At 38.6% G+C, this 23,803-nt stretch overlaps 1 protein-coding gene across 1 annotated transcript in view; it reads left to right on the top strand.

Moving 5' to 3' along the window:
* The first annotated feature begins 988 nt into the window (after positions 1 to 988).
* Positions 989 to 23,803, top strand: part of LOC121951611 (solute carrier family 53 member 1) — a 55,743-nt gene continuing 32,928 nt past the window's right edge. Inside the window, exon 1 of the mRNA XM_042497997.2 lies at positions 989 to 1,453. Coding sequence (XP_042353931.1) covers positions 1,385 to 1,453 — 69 coding nt within the window. The 5' untranslated portion in view covers positions 989 to 1,384. The remainder of the gene's footprint in view (positions 1,454 to 23,803) is intronic.

The raw sequence follows: 23,803 nt of genomic DNA, 5'->3' as shown, positions 1-23,803 counted from the left end.
ATTTTAAATCTCAGAATCCAAAAATCCACAAGTGAGATGTGCTTTCTTTAAAAAAAAAAAAATCTTAAAAATCGCACTAAATATATATATATATATATATATATATATATATATATATATAGAGAGAGAGAGAGAGAGAGAGAGAGAGAGAGAGAGAGATAATTTTACATGAAGCAGGCCACAGTTCCTTACTGTATTCCTGTAGGCATGCATCACTCTGCATACTCATGATAATAATTTCTCCATGTATGTTTATTTTGGGATCTTGTGTCTGCTTCCTCAACGACCCAGGCACAAACACACTCAGAGGATCGCAATGTGACGGTGACTCTCCGTCTGAATTCCCCCCTCACTAAGAAGACAAGCTACATCTACGTCATCTTCTCCCAAAGGTGGCGCGCGACGTCACACGAGTGACATTTGTGTGTAATCGGAATATATAGCAAACTCAAGGTTTGTCCACTGAAGCTATGGACAGAGTTGAAATAAATTCGCGTTGAAGAGGTGCAGGATTGCAAAGTAAAAGTATTAGGGCCCTCTACCTGGAACAAGAATAAACTGCGAGTAATGTATATTACTATTGTTAATATTCAAACGTACATTTATCATTTTCATACTGAATAGGAGTCTGTAGTGAAATTACAGATGCCAATGGACTTTTATTTTGAATTAGGGCTCTTTGAACTGAGGAGAGGTTCAACAACATGAAGATAAAAAATGTAAAAGCGCAAATAAAATCCAGCCAAGCGTAGTGTTTACAGCAGCTCCTGTACTGAACATATGCTCTGAATCACTGTTTCTCCCTTCTCTCTCTGTGACAGCCAGCACATTGCCCCACCATTAAGGTTAAAATTGTCCAGTTTAGCCCTCCTGGTTGGATGACGCTTCCTGAAAGCCCCACCTTGTTCCACCCATCAACAGCATGTTCATGAGCGCCCATCATAGGCTGGTATTCATATTTCCCAGTGTACCTGAAGGCAGCGGGAGGCAGGAGGTGGAGAGAGGTAGAGGCAGAGCTGAACAACAGGGACAGAGGAGGGGGGGACAGCAGGACCCAGCTAGCGCCAGTGCTCTTTAACACTACCTTACCGCTATTTTGCGACACTGGCGCTAAAGATAAGACCACATTTATCCTTTAGCTAAGATGTGACTCCAGCAGCACTTTATCGAGTGTGTCTAAAAACGGCAGAAATGTGCGCCGGTGCGACAGCTAGCTAACGTGAGGTTGAAGACAAAAAGGGCATCTGTGTGTCTTTGAGAGGAATCTTCGGATGACAGTTTGTGTTGTTGTGAAGCAGCACGGCGAAAAAAACCCGCTGCTCAACTGACCAACCGGCCCCGGTTACCCTAAAAACAGGGGAGGGAGAGACAGCAAAGCGACAAAATGAAATTCACAGAGCATCTCTCCGCTCACATCACCCCGGAGTGGAGGAAACAGTACATCCAGTATGAGGTGAGTTAGCTTCACATTAAACCACCTCTCTGCTAGCTAACAGCGAGCTAACTTGGCAGCCGCTGACGGTATGGCTCGGTGTCTGTCCAATTTCATACCGGTATTTCTGTTCTGAACAATGTCAATGTAGTTGGAGACAGCTTCCTTGTATTTCGTTACACAACAGGAAGAGAGGGACCGCCTCAGTTACACCCGCAAACCAAACAGCAGCAGCCCTCTGCTGTTAGCTAGTTAGCAAACTAACCAAGCTAGGTTTGTTGTTTGTTTGTGCAGGTTAGCACCTCGCGCGCATCGTACTGTTTTCAGCTGTTATCTTCTCTGACCAGGAGAGCAATGTGTGTGTCTGTAATCTGAGCTGCTTGGAATGTGTTTAGGAGACAAAAAATGCATTTGGCTGAGTCATCATTTATTGAGCTAGTTAATCTTTGCGCCTGTTAACCACCGTGTCAGTCCCCAAATGCTGACCCAACTCAGCAGACCTGCTGCTGGAGGTGGTGTATGATGAGGTTGGACGAGGTCACTGTGTGTGACAGAAAGGTGATGATAGATCAGTCTGCAACCTTTGCCCCATTAATGCTATTAAAACTTGCCATTCAGCCCTTATCTCCGCGGTGCCTTAATTCAGGGCTGACTGTGAACACATTATGAAACATTTCCAAGAAGCCTTTGCATCAGTGCCACTATGTTTTATATTGGTGTTCCAAGCATACTAGTCTACTTGCCAGCAAAGTCAAACTAAAAAATGTCAAGTACCCCTAAGATTTATTTTATAAATGTACAGTACACCCTGCAAGATACTAACTTGCATATGTTGTTTCAGGACTTGTGCCTCCCATCTGTTAAACATTACTTTATGATACTTCCTTTGCCATGGTACTTCTTACCAACATTTACCAACTGGTCATCAACTCAGTTTGTTAGTCTGTGAATTTAAGTGTAAACGCCTGCAATGTTCTATTCACGTGTTTATAAATATTGTACAATTTTTAACCGATTTGAAGTTATTTCAATTATTTCAAAAACATGAAATAGAATTGGTAGGTTTCCTGTCTAATCCAGTTATTACAGTGTCCTATAAAACATCTAAATTGAATAAAAAATGATCAAAATCGGCCCAACTACAGTTAAAATATTCAGAAAGAAATGGATTAAGCATCCTCAATAACTACCCAGATAATGACCAAATTGGCCAAGCACTTGCTAGAATACTTTTTATATATGCTTTAATGTAAATCTGTGTAAATTGGGTCCACACATCAATTTGGGCCAGGTGGATGAAGTAAGTCATAATTAGGGGTATTGAAATTAATTGTTTCTTAGATGCAGTGGGATGCGGGCATGGAAGATTCTTTTGATGCAGTGACAGCACATGATTGAATATAGCCTGGTAACACTGCTTAATGATTTTCTGGCTTCACAATAAAGTTCTACAGATTAAGAGAACGTTCTGATAGCAGCCAGCGCCGTGTTGTAGTAATGTCATGTTGAACTGTGGGAGAACGGAGCTGACTGACTGCTTGTATTTATTGATGAAGAAGTCGCTATGTGCCCAGTATCAAATCCTCCAACAGAATCTCAATCCTGCTTTCAGCATTTGTATTTCAGCCTCAAACATATGTTATGTTATGTTATGTTATGTTACGAACTGTAGCTAGAACTTGAAAATTAATTGAAAATGAGACCCTAAAATAAAAAGTGTAACCTTTTGACCACACAACTTGTTTTTCACAAGCTATGCACTAAAAACAAGACGTCCAAATTCAGGAGTTGTTGCATGTTGTATGCGCATAAGACTTGAGAAATTGATCCCCAAGATTGTTACACTAGAAAAGACTTGCCAGTCTTGTTGGTCTTGTGGAACAGGCACAGCACACATTTCAGTTGTTAAATTAGAACAAGGCTTGAAATACTTTTTTTCTGGGTACAAGCATATACGTTTTCAAATTACATGCATCAACATGTTTTTACCTGGACCATGTTTTTACTTTCACCATTTTTTTATCTGCACTAATTTTCTTTTGCCTGCGCCATATGTTGTTTTTTTACATGCACAAATATTTATTTATTTTTTACCCTTATCATTTTTTTTTTACCTGTGCAATATCTTAAAAAACAAAGAAAAACAAAACAAACTTCAACCTTTTGTCACTTCCACTTTGGCTGGATCCAACCAAAAAAACACTGACTGCTGCAAAATCCATCCTCTTGTTTTAACATGAGGACATTTTTTATGTGTTTCTGTGTATTTTGAGATGATTTTCGCTTTAATTTCCAAAAGAAAAACCAACCCACAAAACAAAACAAAAAAAACAACAAAAAAATCCAACCAGAACAACGACATAAAACGCCAATCACGACAATTTTATAGTAAACTAACTTCAAAGTTGAGTTGCATGGTCATTCTGAAAACAACCTCTGAAGGAAAACATGTACTTAATGTATGTGAGATTAAAACTGAGGACATTTTCTTCGTGTTAGAATATCCCTTGAAGTGACCTTCCCTGTGCAGTAATGGACAGTCATTTACATTTACTGTTAATGCAGCAGTGTCTTTTTGGCTCTAGCTATGACTCACAGTGGTAAGATATATCACAGTGTCATATATCAGTCTAACATCATTTGTTGTCCCAGTCCATATCAATATGTATGTATATAAATAAGCTATAATGTTGCAACAGGAGGTAAAATATACTACATTGTTTCTGTGCTGTGAGGACAGATTGCAGGAACGCAGCTATAATGTTTCCAGGGTTTCCCCTCTCTCTGTACCTGTAGCAGCAGTATCTGCATTGTTTGCTGGTTGCAGTATTCTCATAAGTCATCGCCGGCGCTCTGCATAGTCACATATTGCTACAGCTCAGTGTGACTGCAGCACATTCTTTCAGTCAGTGCCCCCGAGTTTGCCACCATACAAAAACCCACCATGTTAGAAGATCTGGAATCGCTTTTGAGTGATTCAGAAATACCTAATTGTCTCTTATGTATTTAGATTCATTCATGCATTTGTCTGTTTTTCCAGTCGGTATGAAGCAAAGCTAAGTTCTCTGGCTCAAAGTCAGAAGCAATCAGTCATCTCCCCTGCACTCCTGACACATTGTTTTAGTTCTGTGTTCCCTTTGCAGCACAGTCACATTGATCTTTGAGCCAAAGGTCTTTTTGTGCAGTTACAAATGCAGTCTGTTGAGCAGCTTCAGCATTGCTGTTCAGTGTTATATCAGCCTACCACCTCTTTAAAATTCACCCCAGCTTAGCTCAGCTCCACAGATCGAAACAACAACCAAATCAGTTGCTATTATTACCAAACCAAATAGCCTCTGGTGATTTACAAGGTCTCTGAAATGCAGACTAGCCTGTAGGTTTGGCTGTAGGATATTATCCTCCCAGTTTTTTTGTTGTCTATTACAGTGACCTTGGTCTTTGTTAGAATAAAATGTGGACTGTGGAGTATTTTAAGAAAATGAATCAGGGGGGAAAAAATAGAGCGAAAAGGCAATGCTCACGTTGATGTGAAATGATTCTGCACTCTTGTTTGTGCTGTGCTTGTTTTTCGAAATAGTCTAACCTCACATGCACAGTTGCTTAGTCGCTCTTGAAATGCAAGTGAGGTTTGCTGTCATGAGTGTTCCAAGTAACTAGACAAAGTCGTCCTAAATTTACGATTTCAGCCTGATGAATTTCACCTTTTCATGAGGAGGTTCACATTCACTGGATGTCATCATTTAATGCTTAAATTTCTGTGTAAGGCTGCCTGTTTCACTCTGTATGTGGGCAACTTTCATTCACAAACATTTCAGCAGAGAGTAAAAGAATAACAGCTGAGCGCCAAGTCTTGCTGTTTGAAATCAGCTGACAAAAACATGGAAAAACATTCAGCACACTGTCAGTGGTTCTATTAATCCTTTGAAACATGAGCAAATTGACTTGATTTCTTTCACAACATATGGGAAGGAAGCACTGAGCAACAAAAGAAATGACCCAAAATAAGCAATAATTTTTGTTTTAAAGAAAAAAAAGTTTTAAAAGAGTTTAAAAAAAAAGAATAGAAAAAAGTAAACAAAACAAGTTAAACAAGACTTGGAAAAAGTGCTTAATAGTGTGTAAAATCTAAATTTGTAATAATATATTGTATAATAATAATATAATAATTACAAATATATTTTTTTCTAGCTCTGTTTTTAACCTAAAAATATTTTCCCTAGCTGTTTTTCAAATATTTTTTGCACGATAATATCGGCACCACATTGGTATTGGCTGATATTGGGTTGAAAGTGAAATATATGAATCGGCCAACGTTCTGATTTCTGCAATTTTTTTTTGACGAAGTGAACATGTACAAAACATCAACCCTAAGTTGAAGTATTTGTGTTATTTTGCACAAGGAATGAATATTAAATACACTGAAAAACATAGTATTTCATGTCTCCATCTGCTAGTGGGCCATCATGATAGGAGTTTGCAGAATATGATGTGAATTCCACTGCTGAAGAGACTTGATGATCAATAAAATTGGATAAAAAAGTGGATATATTGACATTGATATCGGTTATCAGCTAAATGAGTTGCTATATATTGGATATTGGAGAAAAAAATCCAATATTGTGCATCCCCAGCGAAATGTGTTTATATCTGAGAGAAAATCTGAATGACCAAAAACTTGGTAAATTCTTCAAAATCCCTTGGAGGGTTCAATTGAATGTAACTGTTGTTGATTGATGATGGTTATTTCGTCAGTGGTTATCAAATTAGCTGGCCAGGCCTGGAGATAAACATTGTGTATCAATGGATACAGTTTGTATCCAGTTATAGTAAGTGGATGTGGTGAGGGCAGAGTGGGCGAGGGTAAAAATGGTCCTTTCCCCCAACCTGTAATGAATTATGTGAGTTTTCAAACTCACATAAGAGAGACTGTTCCATTTACTATAGATATGAGTCACGATAATATCAATACCCTACTGCCATCAATGCTATGATGTAATAGACTACCACTTTTTAGTGAATTCTTTGCACAATTCGAGACAGTATAGCAGCACTAACATTACTTACCATAAAGCCTATTTTGACTTAGTTGCTGAAAAATCCAACAGTCTGGATAAAGCGTTAGTTCAAGCCTCAAAATCACCATCTCCAAACCCACAAGACTTAAATAAATAATCATTTCAGTGTGTATAGAGTCACACATTTTCACATCTAACTGGGTGAATTAAAGGTTTATTTCAACCAAACCAGAGTTTGATGGTGATTGTTAAAACAGTGAAAAGATGAACCAAGACCTTTTTAAATGATAAAATATACTGTTTATTTAAATGGAGTCTGTTGGGTTGGCAATAGCAATTTTGAGTCTGTTTCAGGTTAAACAAAAATAATTTTACTCTTTGGTAAAAAGGTCTATCCCTAAAGGGATAATTTCATAATGTTGTCAGACACATATAAAAACAATCTGAGCCTGTCAATGGCAAAAACAAGTACTTTTAGAGGATGTAAAGTGATGTTGCAAACATGCCGCAACTGTTAACATTGCAGCCTTGCTGATGCTCTCACTCTGTTCTGGACCAAATTCAAAAAGACATTGTTCCCATTTGTCACTTGAACACGAAAACATGGGGAAATAAGAACCAGGATGAAAAATACCTTCTAAATGTGGATTTTTGAGTGTATTTGATGACCATAAAGCCACACAGCAGTTCTTTAGCATGGTAGAGAATGTTTTAATTTCCCCCTCAGCATAAAAGGATGTGACGTTTTGTGGGAGTCTCACAAATACAGACTGTATCTATGCTAAGCAGGTAATGCCCAGGCTAGTCTGTCTTTGTTGCACTTAGAGCAGTATGTATTATACTCCACGTGCACTTTTCTGTTGCTTATTTCCTCAGCAGTTCGCATGGACTCTGGTTTCGTCCTGGTCTTGCAGTGTTTGGATGCAGACCAGATGTAGCTTGTTGTTCCACACAGCTGTAAAGCTGGCCCTTGGCCCAGTTAGTTTTAATCCCGTGAAGATGTGGGACCCAGGCCTGTGAGGTTTGCAGAACCATGCTGACCAGAGGTGTTCCCTGCATGTCATGTTTTCTCATGACAGCTGTGTTTGGGTCAGACACTTAGCAGGACAGTTAGATAAACAGAGGTGCACCCTCAGCTGGTGTGATGTGACATGATATGATGTGAACCAAAGACTGTCAGCTGCTTTGTTTTTCGTACTGGCCTGGGGTGTTTGGAGCATGCCATGTCTTATTACAGCTCACATCTTATTAGATCATTGACATTTTTTATAGCATGCATCTCTTTTTTCCCTTTAGTTTTATCTGCAAAAGATGTGTGAGTTATGATTCGTTGTAGACAATAGAACAGACTCGGATTTTGTTTATTGACTAACTGGCTGCATTTTCCAATAAAAATCTGAGATGGAAGCAGCTTTATTTCATTCGACAGATTGCTAGCATGACTGCTTGACAGGAACTATAAGAATAAATGCCTGATGGTCATCTGTATGACTCAAATGACTCACTGACTGGCTAAATAAATCTGTCTAATGATTGCATGTCTGTTGTACTCGGTCAGACTCTCAGATATTTTGGTTAAAAATTGAGATGCTTGTGTTGTTGGGGATTTTTAGCAGGAAGCAAAACTTTAGAGTGGTTTGAGAAACGGGAATGGGTTGAGAACAGAAGGAGGGAAATAACTTTTCCATTACCAGTTAATCTTCCTATTATTTTCTTGATTAAGTGATTGACTGTTTGAAAGAAAAGAGAAATAAAAAGGGGAAAAAAATCCTATTACAACTTCCCTCAAACATCTTCTCATTGCTTGTCTTGCCAGACTTATTGTTCAAAACTCAGCAATATCTTATGTAATATCTCAAATGACAAAGACAAGCAGCAAATCTTTAAATATAAAATACTGGAACAAGCAATTTTTTTGTCATTTTTTTCTTAACTAAAGCAATCAATTGATTGTCAAATAGTTGCAGATTTATCAACTGATTGTTTCAGCTCTAAAAAAAACAGGTTGATTTAACCCTAAGGTGTCAGTGTATAGCACCAGTTTCAGCAGCATTGTTGCTGTGGTAACAACAGTACCGCAACACTGTGTAAATGTCTGTTACTTGCAGACGTCTACGGCAACACAGAGCTGCCACGATGAGAAACAAAATCCCCCAGTTTCTTTTTATAACTGGAACATGCTGGCATTATTACTAGAGCATAACCAGTATGTCTTAAAACCACAGAAATATGTGAAATGACCACAACCTGATGTTGCTGCATCACACGATGATGGCTTGTTGCGTTTTAAAATTGCAAGCATACAACTACAGACACAATGTAGATGTTTAATTCCAATCCTTTATTATGGTGGGTACACAAATTCACTTGGTAGATGATGTCACGTAATGGATTAGACTATTATGTAGGGAAGAAGTCTGGGTGATGGGTCAAAGAAACACAAGACTTTTATCCAGGAGACTGCCGTTTGTCTCCCTCATGAAACTAAAAGTAAACGTTGACTTCTTTTTTCTTTGTTACTAACATTATTTAATCTCAAAGAAACACAGGACTTTCATGTGGGAGACTGCTGTTTGTGTCCCACATGAAACTAAGAGTAAACATTAACTTCTTGTAACTTTCTGTTACTTTCGTTACTTGACACTAAAGAAACCCAAGACTTCACCCAGGAGACTGTCGTTCATGTTCCACGTGAAACTAAAACTAAACATTTACTTCTTTTAACTTTGTTACTTCAGTTACTTGATACTAAAGTAACACAAGACTTTCACCTGGGAGACCACTATTCTTGTTACATGTGAAACTAAATGTTTACTTCTTTGAACTACTTAAATCTTTTATGTTATGACATACTTACATCTAGGGCTGCAACTAATGATTATTTTGATAATCGATTAAACGGTTGATTATTTTTTCAATTAATCAGATTAAAAAAAACTAAAAATAGGAATAATAATAAAATTAGCATTTTTTCCCCTATCACCTTGTTAAAAACAGATTATCATTGACAGCAGTGCAAAAAGTGCAGTGCATAAACATGAGGTTACTTGAACATCCCTTAGCTGTCAAAATAATATTAAATAATAAATAACTACAAAACCAAACATGAAACAATTCAAAAACAAAATGTTGACAGCTTTTACAACCTACCGTTTATTTCCTTACTTTAAAACTGAACATATGTCGTCTTTTGTCGAGGCCCGTCGCACACAGCTTGCGTGCATGTTGTTTTTTATTTCGGCGACCATTTTATCAAGTTAGAGTGTGCACACTGCTTGCCTGAGCAGTGCTTGTCAGAAGCGTCTCTGCTGCGTGTCAGCTTCAGCACATCTAGAGAAACGATGGCTTGCCGATTTTTGTGTGTGACGCGTGTTTTTCATCAGAAATAGACAGTGAATATGGTGTTTTGATGATTATAATGACTCTATACCACTTTTTACTGCAGTTTAAAAGTCTCCCCCGTCACAGAGATGAGGAAATACAAAGACAGCTGTTTATAACTTCCCTGCTTCCCTTTCAAAACAAAAGCCCTCTGACAGCATCTCTGTGGACAGAATCACATCAGTTGCAGATACAAGGCATTTTATTTTGTTGTCGGCTGTGCAGGAGCTTGCACAACTTCATAAATGAGTGGAATATGTGCTTATAAATGTGGAAATACAAAACTAATATCTGTGGGCCATGACACAGCAGCGTGTGAACACCACAATCATGAAACATACTGCAGCTCGGTGAGGCTAAAGTCACGCACTTCAGACATGCGCTGTGTGAAACGGGCTGTTTTAGATGCTGCATCATGATCGTAGTGCTTGTGCTGTGTCACTTTTGCATATTTTGCAGCCAACACACTCACTTGTTTTGCATAACATGAAGTGCATGAAACTTTTGAAGTTTTTGTATGAAATGCTCCACCTCTGCCATGCCTCTTCAAAACACTGGCTTCTCCGGTCTGCATGTGGCGTAAACAGTCCCGCGACACAGCGAGTGATGTGATAATCGCGCAAAACAATGAATCCATAACTTTATTCGTTGCCAACACATTTAATAATCGATTATAATTGATTTTATGGATTCGTTGTTGCAGCCCTGCTTAAGTATAAGTATGTATATCAAAGGTTTTTTTTGTTTATTTATGAAACCCACAATCTTTTTCTTACCTGAGCAAGTAGTTCTGGTGCCTAAACCATGTGATGCTTTTTATAAGCCATAGCTATTTATTTCATGAATTTCTGCAAGATAACATTGCCTCAAGCTGAGAAATGCTGGCTGTTTTTAATATGCTTTTGCCCTGAGACCTGGCAGATAATTTTGGTGTATCACAACTTTGATTTTGTAGGTTTGATTTTTTGTCTCAATTTGTTATGATAACAGTTTACTCACGCAATAAGGTTGGCAAGAGTGCATTACTCCACTAGTAAATTGCTGACATCTCAGAGTGTGGCATTATCACTCAAAAGTAGTCTGACAGGAGAAGAAACACAGATGATCAGATAATCAGTCAGGTTTTAAACAAACCCCCAGTGTACTCTCCAAACTTCTTAGAACAAGGAATCAAAGGTCAAAGGTAAAATGATTACCCAAACTGTTCTTCTTGCTTCACCTTTTATCTACAATACTTTTGTGGTTTTGCACAGTGTTTTTTGTACAATGAGGGATTGTAACCAATATATGAGTTGGTTTTCCATCCATATTAATGGATTAAGATTATGTGGAAAACCTCATAGCTTGTTTTAAACCTGCCTGAATGTCTATTTCATAAGTGCTATCGGACTTTGTTGCAGCAATGTTATCTTGTCCCCAGTTCTCAGCAAGTAACTGCTGTCGATAAGCACAATGTTTCGATAATCAAAACTAAGAATTGTCAAATTAAAGTCAATTTCATATATTTATTGAATCACGGTATGTCACTTGGAAAAGATGCACAGTATATTAGGTGTTGGAGCAGAAGGGTTAACACTATGTAGCAGACAGCAGCACCTCATATGCCATTGGCCTGAGGAGATTTTTTTCATTTATAGATGAACACTTATTGTTTTTTCCTTAGTCAACATATTGCTGGTGTTGAGGTTTGTGCACAGCAGCACTGGTGGAAACTGCATGCTGCTGCAGCCTTTCATGGGAAGTTAGTTTGCTGATGGTGGCTGGTTTTTGTTGAAGTGATGCGCAGCTGACAGAAAAATAAAGGTGAATCAACAATTCTCTGTTTTGACCTGCAGTCACAGCCCGAGTCAACAGACATTTAGTAAAGGGTCTCTTAAACAAAACTGACAGACCTTATTAAACATGTTTACCTATTTAGTCCATTTTCATATAAAATACTGTGGGATTATTGTTTGAGAAATAGTCATTTAGAGTTATTATTTTGTTTATTGTATGTTGTCAGTTCCCTTCAAGGATCAGTAAAGTCTTACCCTAATATTACTTAAAGCTAAGTATTTTACTGTCTTACAATGCTTCATAATCTTATAAAATTGGCTTTTTTTTTCCTTTGTAAAATTTAAAGTGAAAGTCAAGGTACATATTAGTTAAATGCAAAGACCCCATCCTAGGGTCTTGAGTTGGGTCAATTTCCATTTTAGCCGGTCCAGTGTGTGAGCTTAAACCAGTTAAATTTAAGCAAACCAGCTGAACCGGCGTTTGTCATTATTTCACGTTCTGGCAATTTTAAAAGAAGCCTAAGTTACAGAGCTAAATCCAGATCGTATTGCATTCAGCAATATGACAGCGTGATTAATATAATATTTTATAAAAAATAGACTAACGTAGCCACTAGTGTTATACAGGTTGGACAGAAATTAATTTGATGCAGAGAAATCAAATCAAATCAAAGACTAAAACTGTACCAATATGGCAACATTTTGGATATGAAACCATTTTTCTGTTCTGTTTGTGCCCAGAGTAAGCTCTGCACTCTGAGAGTATGGTGCAGTGAATAACTGAGCAGTACATATATACTAATAGCACTCGTAATGAACAGTGAATGAACAGTTCAGCACAGTATTTTAGCAACTATACAACCTACTGGTAATATATGTTAAGTAACCTATATACAATAAGCATAAGGTTGCGGTTTCCTCATTTGTCCACATATATGTGATCTGTGTTGCCGTTTTTGGTCTCTGCAGTGGAACATAATTTATTTTTCTAAATCTGGTTCAAATGCACTTTGTCCCATTTTTCTTAATTGATACACCTGGATTTCCACCTCAGCCAAATGTAAGTGTGCATTTAACAGCTGGATGGAAATGTAGATATTTAGGGAAAGTTCTTGTACAGCTGCTAAAAATATTGAACTAGCATTTGTATCAGAATTGAATATTGAATTGATAGCTCACCCTTGTAGTAAACTCAAACCACTTCCATGAACCCTTTGTTTATAGTACAACCTTTGACATTTCACTTCAACACAGGATGGAAAACTTACAGTGAACTAGATTTTTTTAAAAAACATCAGTATAACTTTCATTTATGTGTAAAATCCTGTGATTAACGTGTCCAAGCTGCTAACAAGAGCAAACAGTGGAGTTCATGCCCGGCTTCTACAATTTACACCTGGCAGTGGCTTTTTGTTTTGCCCCGTTAATATGATACAGTATTTCCACAAGTGACTGATGAACATCTGAACACTGACACCTGGTAAATATGACACGGTCATGTGATATTTGCCCACATAATGACTTGACGAGTGAAACATGAAACAGTTGTCCAGCATGCAGTAGGTTGTTGGACAGGGCCACAAAATGTTCCACTGGTTGTGTCTTTGAAATTCAGATGAAGAAAGGCTACATTTCTTGGCCGTATTTGGAGATTGCTTCAGAATGGGACAGACCTTATCACCTTGTTAGGACATGTTTGGTGTTGAAATGCTGACTTGAAAAGAAGAAACCCTGGGTTGGCCACATTCACAATAATACTTTTTTTTTAACAGTTGTGAGTTACTCTTTGGTACATGAAGCCACTTCCAAGGTGTAAAATTCCACAGATATCTGGCATTGTTGGGCCCATAGGACAACTGTACTAGAGACTTTGGCCAGCAAGCCTGTTGCTTCTGGTTTAGCCCCCCACTTGCTTGAATGGGGATAAAATGATTTAATTTTGCTGCTCTTCTAGATGTTACCGGACCGAATGGATCAAATCCAGATAAAGGAACTAGTCATTTCCGAGGGGGTAATACAAAAATGTATCCACTAATTGACATGTTTTTTAACAACAAGAGTCTGAGAGAAATAGTCTTTTTTGCTTCATATGATAGACTTTTTTTTTCTATTTGTGGGTCTACAGGCAGAGGGATGTTGTACGCTGTGAAGCCTTCTGAGGCAAACTGTGCTTTGTGATTATGGGCTTTACAAATAAAATTGAATTGAATTGAAGTCCTAAGTTGTAGTTACACCACTTGGCTGCAATGTCAAATTGGCTTCAAATTCCAAATGCACCAACTGGTGGGCTAAGTCACAGTATCAATGTAATACAGTATACCAGGTTATTTAGAAATTTCTATGGTAGGTGATAAATACAGGCACTCTTCTGTCTCATAAAATCATTGTATGTGGTACACAGCAAGTACCACCAGAGCTCAGTCTCCAGTCTCTACTAATGGAACAGGCAGAAACAGAAGAAACAGTGATACCTAGTGGTGGAAAGAGAAGTAACAGGACTGTAAACAGCCGGCGGCCAGCAGGCAGAGAGAAATCACAGACAAAAGCAGCATATTTAACAGCATATTTTTAAATCCAATGCGGTGAATTTAAGATTTATTTCAACCAAACCAGAGCTGGTGATTGTTGGAACAGTGGACATACTAACTAGATTACTAGCAAGACAGTTTGGGTGAGTTTTATTTTGTATCTGTCAAGTTTGAATGAAGTCTATTTTATGAGTTAAAGACGCAATTAAGCCTTGTCAGTCCTTCGTGACCGAGAGAAAGTTGAATTCAAAAGGCGTACAGTTGTAGATCTTTGTTTACTAAGAAAAACAGATGTGAGAATATTACTTTTCTCAACATTTTGTGGGTTTCCATTGTGTATTTATTATTCTGAAATGCTGAAAGTAAGTAGCGTAATTTGCGTCGGGGTGGTGTAAATTTCAGGAAGGTATGAAATATTACATACCGCCTAGGCCCACTTTGTTTACTTAGCTATAACGTTTTAGCTTGATAAGACCAATTCAGGAAGTGAATGTGGTTGTGTGTGTCATCACTTGGGCACACTCAAGCACAGTCAGCAACTGTAAGTTCTTATTGCACATGTCTCATGGGCCTGTAGATCCAGGTATTTCATGTGCCAATGAGTAGCTCTCACAGGAATTAATGTTGCCCTGCCTCCAACGCTGTGCCCATACTGTCTTCAATACATCCATGCTCTGTTTTAAAGATTACAAAAAGCTGGAGTATTGGAAATGACAGACATAAACAGAGCAATAGTTATGCATTTTCAAACTAAAACTCAATGGTGTAGATGTAGTCTTTATCTGTGTGTTTTAGTCCAGTTGTTGGTCTTTGGTAATACTGCCAGCAGAATATAGTCATGGAAGACAGCTGCTGACTGTGCTGGTCTTATTATCTGATTAGGATGGAAAGCACAGAGTAAGAGATAGTAGAGAAGGAGAAGGGGTCAGAGAGAGGAGGAGGAGGAGGAGGAGGGGGGAGTAACATGTAGGGGAATATAGATGTAGACAGACACACACAGGTCAGTGGAGACAGAGGGATGTGACTTGCATATAATTAGATACAAGAAAATGTCCACACAAGGAAAATGAGTGTGTAGAGAGAAGAGAGGGATTAAAAGAGAGAGGAGCAGAGACTTCTCTGAAGGCTTTATTGTCATAATCCCCATACAACTCTAATTAAACCTCTTTCCATGAGCAAAGGGAAACATATGGAGAAGGAGAAAAACACTTCACACTGACAGATTATGAAAGAGAGCAGGAAGAGAGGGAATGGGTAAAAAGGTCAGAGGGATGTGAAAGATCAGGGATGAGTGCTGGTGGCAGTGGCTACCACCTGACTGGTATAAGAGGATCACTTACATGCATAGATCACAGTGTTTCCTCTAGGATTTTTTTCAGCAGCGGGGGCAGGCTCTCCGGGGAGCCGTGGCGGCGTAAACAAATGACGCTTTTCAAAGGCTGAATGTAAAAATAAAAAATAATAACAAAAATTCAACAATAAAATAATAAAAACAATAAATAATAATTTCTTGATGGGGCTGTAATCAGTGGCAAAGTTTGCACCCAGGCTCAGAACAATGGATTTTTCTAGGTTTTTTGTAGAACAGCTCTAAGGCTCTGTTGTACGGAAATTCCCCAAGAGGTGGCCCGTTGATGCTCAGCAGCATACATGCTGCAAGGTGATCCCCCTGCAGCCTGTTTCTCAAGTCAGTCTTCACCTACAAATAGAAACAATAATTTTTATTTATTTTTTTATTTATTTTTTTCAACCCATTTAGGGTCCCAGCCTGATAGCCTGTGTTTCCCTTTATGTTTTTCTCCTCTACTCTCATCTCTCTCTCCTGCACCATCACTTTGCTCTCCTGCTCCTTCACTCGCACTCCCTCCTGTACTCTGCTCTCCTTCACTTTGTTCCACTGCTCCTCCCTGTCTGTTACTTGTCTTATACGATTACATAAAACATTAACGTTAGATAATTTACACTCATTTGATTACAAGTGTGAACATAATTTTTTACCTAACCATCATAATTTGAGTCAGTAAAAAGGCTAATGATACCTGACTAGCGCCATCCTCATCAGGTGTCTTTCTCTTCTTTGAAAAATATTTGAACAAGCTCATCTGAAAATGCAGTCAGCAGTTACATCATGGCGTGTATATCGCTTAATGCTATCAATTAGTTTACTCACGTTAGCGACACTGAGTTGAGTTGGCACCGGGCCCAATTAACTTAAGCTACGTAACCTTAGCTGCCCATCAATATTTTGCGAATGTTTATTTAACTAATAAAATCTATTATACGTTTTCTTAAGCTAATAAGTCTACCTTTTCTCCGGTAAGTTGCACGCTATTTTCAAGCCGACACTCCTCTGACTCTCCGACCTGATGCCTGGATGCGAGTAGCTAATTAACGTCGGCACCAATTAGTTGTGTTGGGGTGGAAGAAGTGGTATCTACCCCAAAGAGTAGATACGGAGCAAGATAGTTATCTGCCTCAGCACTCGCGACACCCAACGCAGTGCAGGACTGTGCTGTGATGCCGCGGTGGTGTATTTGCAATTTAAAAAAAAAACAACCAAAAAAAAAACGACATTTGAAGGAGCGGCGGGTAGGATTTAGGAGTGGCGGGCCGCCACTCCTAAATGAGTGTAGAGGAAACACTGGATCACATGCATAGGTCTCTCTTTAGTTCCCACAGCTGCCTCCTGTCCTGTGAGTCCAGCCTTAATGAGACATCCAGGTACCATTTCCCTTCTCCCGCTCTATCATTGTCTGCTGCAGTTAAGGATGTCCTGTATTTCCCAGAATGCCCTTCAGGAGCTGCCTGTGAGTTATACTGTAAACACTGCACCAGAGAACGGTAGCAACAGCATAGTAAGAGCAGGTCACTGGAAGGCTCCATTTGGTAAAGTTGGTTAAAGGTAGGGCTGGGTGATATGGAAATAAGTCTTATCACGATAATTTTTTTCATATCAGTCGATATCAATATATATCAATATATCACGATATACATCCAATCAACCCACATCAAGCTTAAAGGTTCCCTTCTACTCCTAAGTGAGATATGAAGATGCTCTAAGGTTATTTGTGGTTTAAATATTTATTTTCTGTCAGACATGAAACATGGCAAATATACTGAAGAACAGGCATCACCAACTGGTGGGTCTATTCTACTAAAATTCCAATTACTAAAATTTCCTCCCAGCAAAGGTCCAAACCTAATACCTAAAATCAATATCACAATTAATTGAACATTTTACTTCAACTACAATTAATGAACGATTATTTTGCTTTTTGTTTTTCTTTTTTTGGTGGTTTGTTTTTTGCCCTCATAGTTTACAGACACAGTTTCATTTGGCCATGGTGTGTTGGAGTGTAATAAACATATGATTTATTATTATTTATTAAACTTTCCAGCATTATATAAAAATTAAAAGCTGCATCTTAAACAAACTTCAGGTAAATTTAAGCACATTGTGCTGATAACAGGCCAACCTCTCCTGACTGCAGACTCAACTTCTGTGAAACATCTGTGCTATTAATCATTTTACCCAGGAAAAATAAATAGATTTTGAGTACGCCTGCTTTTCCTATAGCTGCCAACAGCTTGCCAACATTTCCAGATAGAGAAAGAGTGAAAGTAAGGCCATGTGCTTATGGCCCCAGGCCCCCAAAACATTACATTTGCCCCTTGTAATAATAATGAGAGCTCAGTGCCAGTGGCTGGATGAGACACGGAGCGATGCGTCCTGCTGCAATGAAAGCTGTCCTAAGAGGCAAAATTATAGCTGCAGCTTCACTCAAAAAAAAAAAATTGGATCTGCAATCTTAACTTAAATTACAAAAGAAAAAAAGGTTTTCTCAGCCTATCATTCAAATTGAAACAAGCAGTAGTGTAGCATCATGATCCAAAACACAGGTTTAACCTGCAAACTTACATGCATTCTGATCTTCATGTCTTCTAAAATTCAAGCAAACAATTGCGAAAATCCAACCGTTTTTATGTTTTCTAACAGTTTAATTCTTCTTTGCATAAACATGAGATTTAAACCAGTCTGTATTTTTATTTTTATTTTATTATTTTATCTATTACAAAATACATCAGTTAAATCCCCAAATAGTCTCGATAATCGCTCACTTATGTGTTAAGACTGAGTGAAACCTTTGGTGTAGCTTTTAGTTTGCGTCATTTGTGCGTCACAAAGTGTGACATCACTGTTGTGCAACAAACATACTTCTAACACCTTCAGTTGTTGTGATTTTTGGTGCACACTAAAGCCATTTGTAGGCTTCACATTAAAAAAAAAAACATTGCTTCCTTCGTAACTTGTTCGCCCTACCTTCATAAGGGAATGTTTGCTAATTAAGCTGTGATATGCCACTAACACAAAAATAAGGAAAAACCACGAGATCTGAGGTTTCTACTGGACACAAACGCAAGCATAATCCAGTTATGACTCATATAATCCCTCTGACAGTTTGGTGTCAAGATATAAAGTGTTTGTCTCCTTGTGGATGGGGGTTAGGGAAAAGAGAGAGGGGCTGAGACAGAGGGAAAGGAATGCATGAAAGAGATTTGGCAAAGGGGAAGGGGTGAGAGAGTGACATGGTTATGGGTTATATTAAAATGTATATAAAAGGACAAAGAGAGGAAAAGAAAAGGAGAAAAGACGAGAAAGGGAAAAGAAAATACAGGGAATGGGAGATTTAGGAAAACATTAGAAAGAGATAATAAAGTAAACAAAGAGAAGGATGGTAAGACACCTCACACACACACACGGTCAGTCCCACAGATTTGTGGTCAACAGTCGCGGTGCAACTGTCTGCCCGAGCTGATAGCCACAAGTCATGAGTCTGTATCCAGACAGAGGTGTGTGTGAGAGAGGAGAAAATACCCTTGACTCAGTTACAAGGTAACAAGAGGCTAAGACCACAGAGAGGGAGTGTGTGAATGTGTGTGTGAGAGAGAGACAGAGAGCGCAAGGTGGAGAAGTAGGGTAATCTGTGAGGATAAGCAGAGCTGCCCTCCTTCCTGTTGAGCTGCGCATGTTTTGTTTTGGAAACTTGCGCCTTAGCACATGCTGAGCCTGCCCACTGACCACACACACATTCAAACACACACACTCTGTGGGCCTCAGGAGAAGTGTGGGAAAGCCAGGTTTGCAGTTATCACCCAGATGTGTCTGTTTGTGTAGTTGCGCGTCTGTGTGCGCTGATGATAGCATGACATCAGATTGGCAAACAAAGCAGTCTGCCACCTTAAATTATCGTCAAATTAAACGAGACCACTTTCTATCAGGCCCTGTGTTTAAGGCCGATATAACACAGCCAAATATATGCAGTCGTTTTTCATTATTGTAGACCATTTTACATTCACTAGGTGGTATTTCAGGTGATTCTAAAAAGCTTTATTTCACAAAACTGTTAGGAAACACTTTTTTTTTCACTTTTATAGGTAACATGATGTACAACTAAGAGTCACATGACATTCTAAAAAACAAGGTGCAGTATGTGTGGATGGAGGAAGACGACAAGATCTTAAGTCTTATACGAGACAAAGAAATGCATGCTTGCCAGGGGCTCGCCTTTTTTATTATCGCTCGCAATAACTCGCCTACATGGTCTTGGATTGGAAATAATGACAGCTAGTGTGGTGGCTGAAATAGAAATAAAGCTGCTGATGTTTTGAACATCCATCACCATGCTTCTTGGAGTTGTGCGAGAGGAGAAGTCGTAGAACATTGCAAGAGAATCTCGACAATGAAAAGTAACAATCCTTATCGGTAGAGAAGGGTCAAACCCGTGCAACAGCAGCAACAGAAGGTTTGTTGATCTGGCAGGACGCTGGTGTTTGCACTGGCTGGATTCAGGTTGCTGCAGCCGTTGACTTAGGGTCCCTATCCACAGCTGCTGCCCACTCTTCTCACTGAGAGGTGGTCTGTAACAGCGGACAGTGAGGCGGAGGAAATGTTGGGATTCGAGGATTGCCTGTTACGTAATTCCCTGTCTGGCTGGTTTTCTGTTTCCCACACAGCATGTAGGGAATTGTGGGGTGAACATGGGTCCCCTGTGGAAAAGTGGTATTAGAAAGAAACAGTGGTCTGGAGCTGGGATTGAGATCCATCTCTGCTCATGCTTATATTTACATTTGTGGGAAAAATAGCTGTTTCTCCTGGTGGTGAAGGCAGGGGAGCTGTTGGGAATGTTAGCTCACATAAATGGGGCTCTCAGCCTTAGCCTTCTTTCTTTGCAATATTTAAAAACATTTCTTGGTCTCCTTTACCTGCTGAATGCTTTAATATTACACACATTCATTTCACTCAGCTCACAAAATGTGCTTTTCAAAAACAAGCTTTAAAGAATACTATACAATAATATTATTGTCTACTTTCATTGAGTTCATTGAATTTTTGAACAAACATCATTCCTAATTATAAATATCAAATAGTCATCAATTTTCTGAATTTTGACCCTTTAAATGCCAGGTTTTTGTCATGATGCTACATGTTTGTAGATAAAAAAAAAACCAAAATGAAATTTTCAATATATTTTTGGGATGATGAAAGTCTAGGACAAGTGAATGATTTGCAGCAACATTGATTGTGCACCTTGTGGAAGTAGTATGTATTTTCACTATATGCCAAATGTGGTTAAAAAAAAAGACCCAGAAATAAAACAGTGCATGTTGTTATGCTTTGATGGCTGTGGGATCCAAAATTGCAGTTTGAATGGGTGTTAATGATGCATTTTTTACACTTGACAGTATGAATGTAACTAAACTAAATTTTGTATCTACTGTGTATTTTAGACTTTTTGTAGGAGCTGAGCTGGAAATTCCAGGATTAATGAAAAATACACAACCTTGCCAAGGCATATGCATTACCACAGCCAAAATTATGAAAAAGAAAAGGATAATGAAAAGCACATAAAATGCCCCAAACAGTTCCTGATTGTTAATCTCTCAGGTTACATTGGCAAACAGTTTCCCATTGATCCCAAATTTTGTCCTCAATTGTTGCTCAGTTTGTTGCCAATCAACAAAAACACAATGCCAAACCGCACATTATATATGTGTATCTGCAGGTTTTCTCTGGGTTTCTGCAGTTTGTCACAGACTGTGAACAATGCTAATACGGTTGTCTTATATGGAGAACTGATTGTCATTTACTGATGTAGGATTTTGTACCAGTGCAACTGATATGTAATTCTTAATAGAAATCTGGATGGGCAGACATACATGGGAGTTATCTCGTTGCCTTCGTGCAGATGCCTTTGGCCATCTTTGCTGTGTTCTTGCCCTGTCCTTTGCTGTTTGTTGTCTGTGGTGTTGTTGTTTACATCGTTGTCGTGGCTGCACTGCTGAACAGTGAGGATCAGCTGGCTGTGTGGGCTATTGCATGACCTTGACTTGCTCTGCTCTTTGCAGCAGAAGCCGGCTCTGCTGCTCTGCGGCCGGCTGGCAGGCAGTGTGGCACACAGTGAGCCCATTGTGGTCGCTTCCTCTGTTGGCGTTCTGAGACACTGACTGACTGACCGCTCTACTGTCTCACTCTTGAGAGAGAGCGTATGAAAGAGGGGGACTGTCCTGCTGTCCTACTAGCACTCACTGAGACTGAATGACTGTCGTCTCCTCGGCCGCTCCACAGCAGAGACAGGCTGCAGCATACACTGCAGATTTACTAACAAAAAGGCTGAGGGAGACTGCCTGGCTGCATCACTGCTCCGCATTATTACAGGATGGAGGGAGAGCAAGAAAGACAAAATGATACTAATCCATCAGTGCAATGTCAACACATGTCGGCGGCATTGTCAAAATCGGAAACTACAATTAAATTTTCAGTCGAATGTACAAATCTTTGTACTTTATTACATTGATGCAAAACTTATAACTATTGAGTACTGCCTAGAGATGCACAGGTTGTTCAACTGGTGACTGAATTTGGCCAATTTTCAGGTTGATCAGCCATGATGGTAATCAGCCAGTCATTCTCAGATGCAGCCAATCCTGTGCCGATCATACAATTGACCTATCGCTAAGCCCCACCCCCTTAGCTCACTAGGACAAACAGTCGGCCTGGTTAACTCAGACTCTGTGTCTTTCATCCTCCACCCTGTTTAACTGTCGATGAACAAGACGTTGCTGCTGCTGCTCATTTCTTCCATACATGCTCCCTCACTTATGTGTATTTGAAATTTTGTGGTGTCCCAGCAACAAGGCTTAACTCTGCAAAGAATAACTCTTAATTGCAATATTTTAACCACAGCAACCCTCTGTGCAATTATTCAAATGTGCAATATTCTCCCAACTTTGTAATGTAGGCTATATTTAACATGTGGCACATATTGTACATATAGTATATATTTTTATTGTCAGGCTTACTTATGTTGTTGTTCATTGTAGCATTGCACACTTATTTATATTTTTATATTCTGGACTAACATACTCATTTTATTCATTGCATTTAGCATAAGGCACAGATATACACACAGCATATTTTCAGGTTATAATTTAAATATTCACGTACAAGTGCTAATTATTGGTTAGTATTTCTGATTCTGACGGGACGCAACACCCCTGTGCATATTTGTGGTTATAATTTATATACCTGTATTTGCAGTATCTTGGTTTTAATAAATATAGCTAATAAAAAGAGCTCCATCATTATCACAATATCTGACTGCAAACAGGCAATCATTTTGGCAAGATTGTGTGTTTCTGTTTGATCTTGGAATTTCCAGCTCAGCTTCTACAATAAGTCTAAAATACACCATGGAAACAAAATTGTTACATTCTGTTACTGTTAAGTATAAATACTGTGCCATTTAAACCCATTCAAACTGCAGTTTTTGATCCCACGCCCATCAAAGCTTAAAAAATGTAGTCATGCAGTGTCATTCTGAGATTTTGTAATTTTTAGTGTTTTCCAGCCGATTTTTTTTCTTTAACCATATTTGGCATATGGAGAAAATACATGCTATTTCTACAAGGTGCACCGTCACAATCAGTGTTGCTGCTAATCATTTACATATCCCAGGCTGTGATCATCAAAAAAAATCTTACTTTGCATGTAGTATTTTGAAAATAAAAATATTTTTTCCATCTACAAACATAGTGGCATCATAACAGAAACCTGGCATTTAAAGGTTTAAAATTCTGAATATATGATTAGGACTAGTGTTGGCTAAAAAATTAACTCGATTAAAGTAGAAACTAATATTAATGTATAATGTTTTAATGCTTTTGAAAAGTGCATTTTGTTTGCAGAACAATATGATTGTGTGTGGAATTAAAGTGGGCCCTAAGGGTTAATAAAGTGGTAAAATGTTGGGACTAATAATGAATTGTGATTGAGAATGATTTGGAATTCATCTTAAGTAGTGCTAATGTTTATACAGGAAATAGAAAATAGTTTTAATAATTCATCACTTTTAAGAATTTGCCTCTGTGAAGTTACTGCCTCACTATCACAACCTTTTGTTACTAACTGTCGCTCAGTGGCAGAGTTTAATAAGAAAAAGAAATCATCTAAGCCTGACAGTTCATTGTTTGTTGCGAGAAAACATTTATCTAATAGGAATTCAGGGTGTTTGGATGGGGGCATTTGACATTATGTAATAGGGATAACACTGATGGTGCATTAAATAGCACTCACCTTTTTTTAACCATATGGAGATGTTCCACAAGATGAAT

This window comes from Plectropomus leopardus, chromosome 12 (genome assembly GCF_026936395.1).
Source record: "Plectropomus leopardus strain MGB_pleo_1.0 chromosome 12, ASM2693639v1, whole genome shotgun sequence".
Taxonomy (NCBI): Eukaryota; Metazoa; Chordata; class Actinopteri; order Perciformes; family Serranidae; genus Plectropomus; species Plectropomus leopardus.
This window is presented reverse-complemented; position numbering and strand designations above follow the sequence as displayed.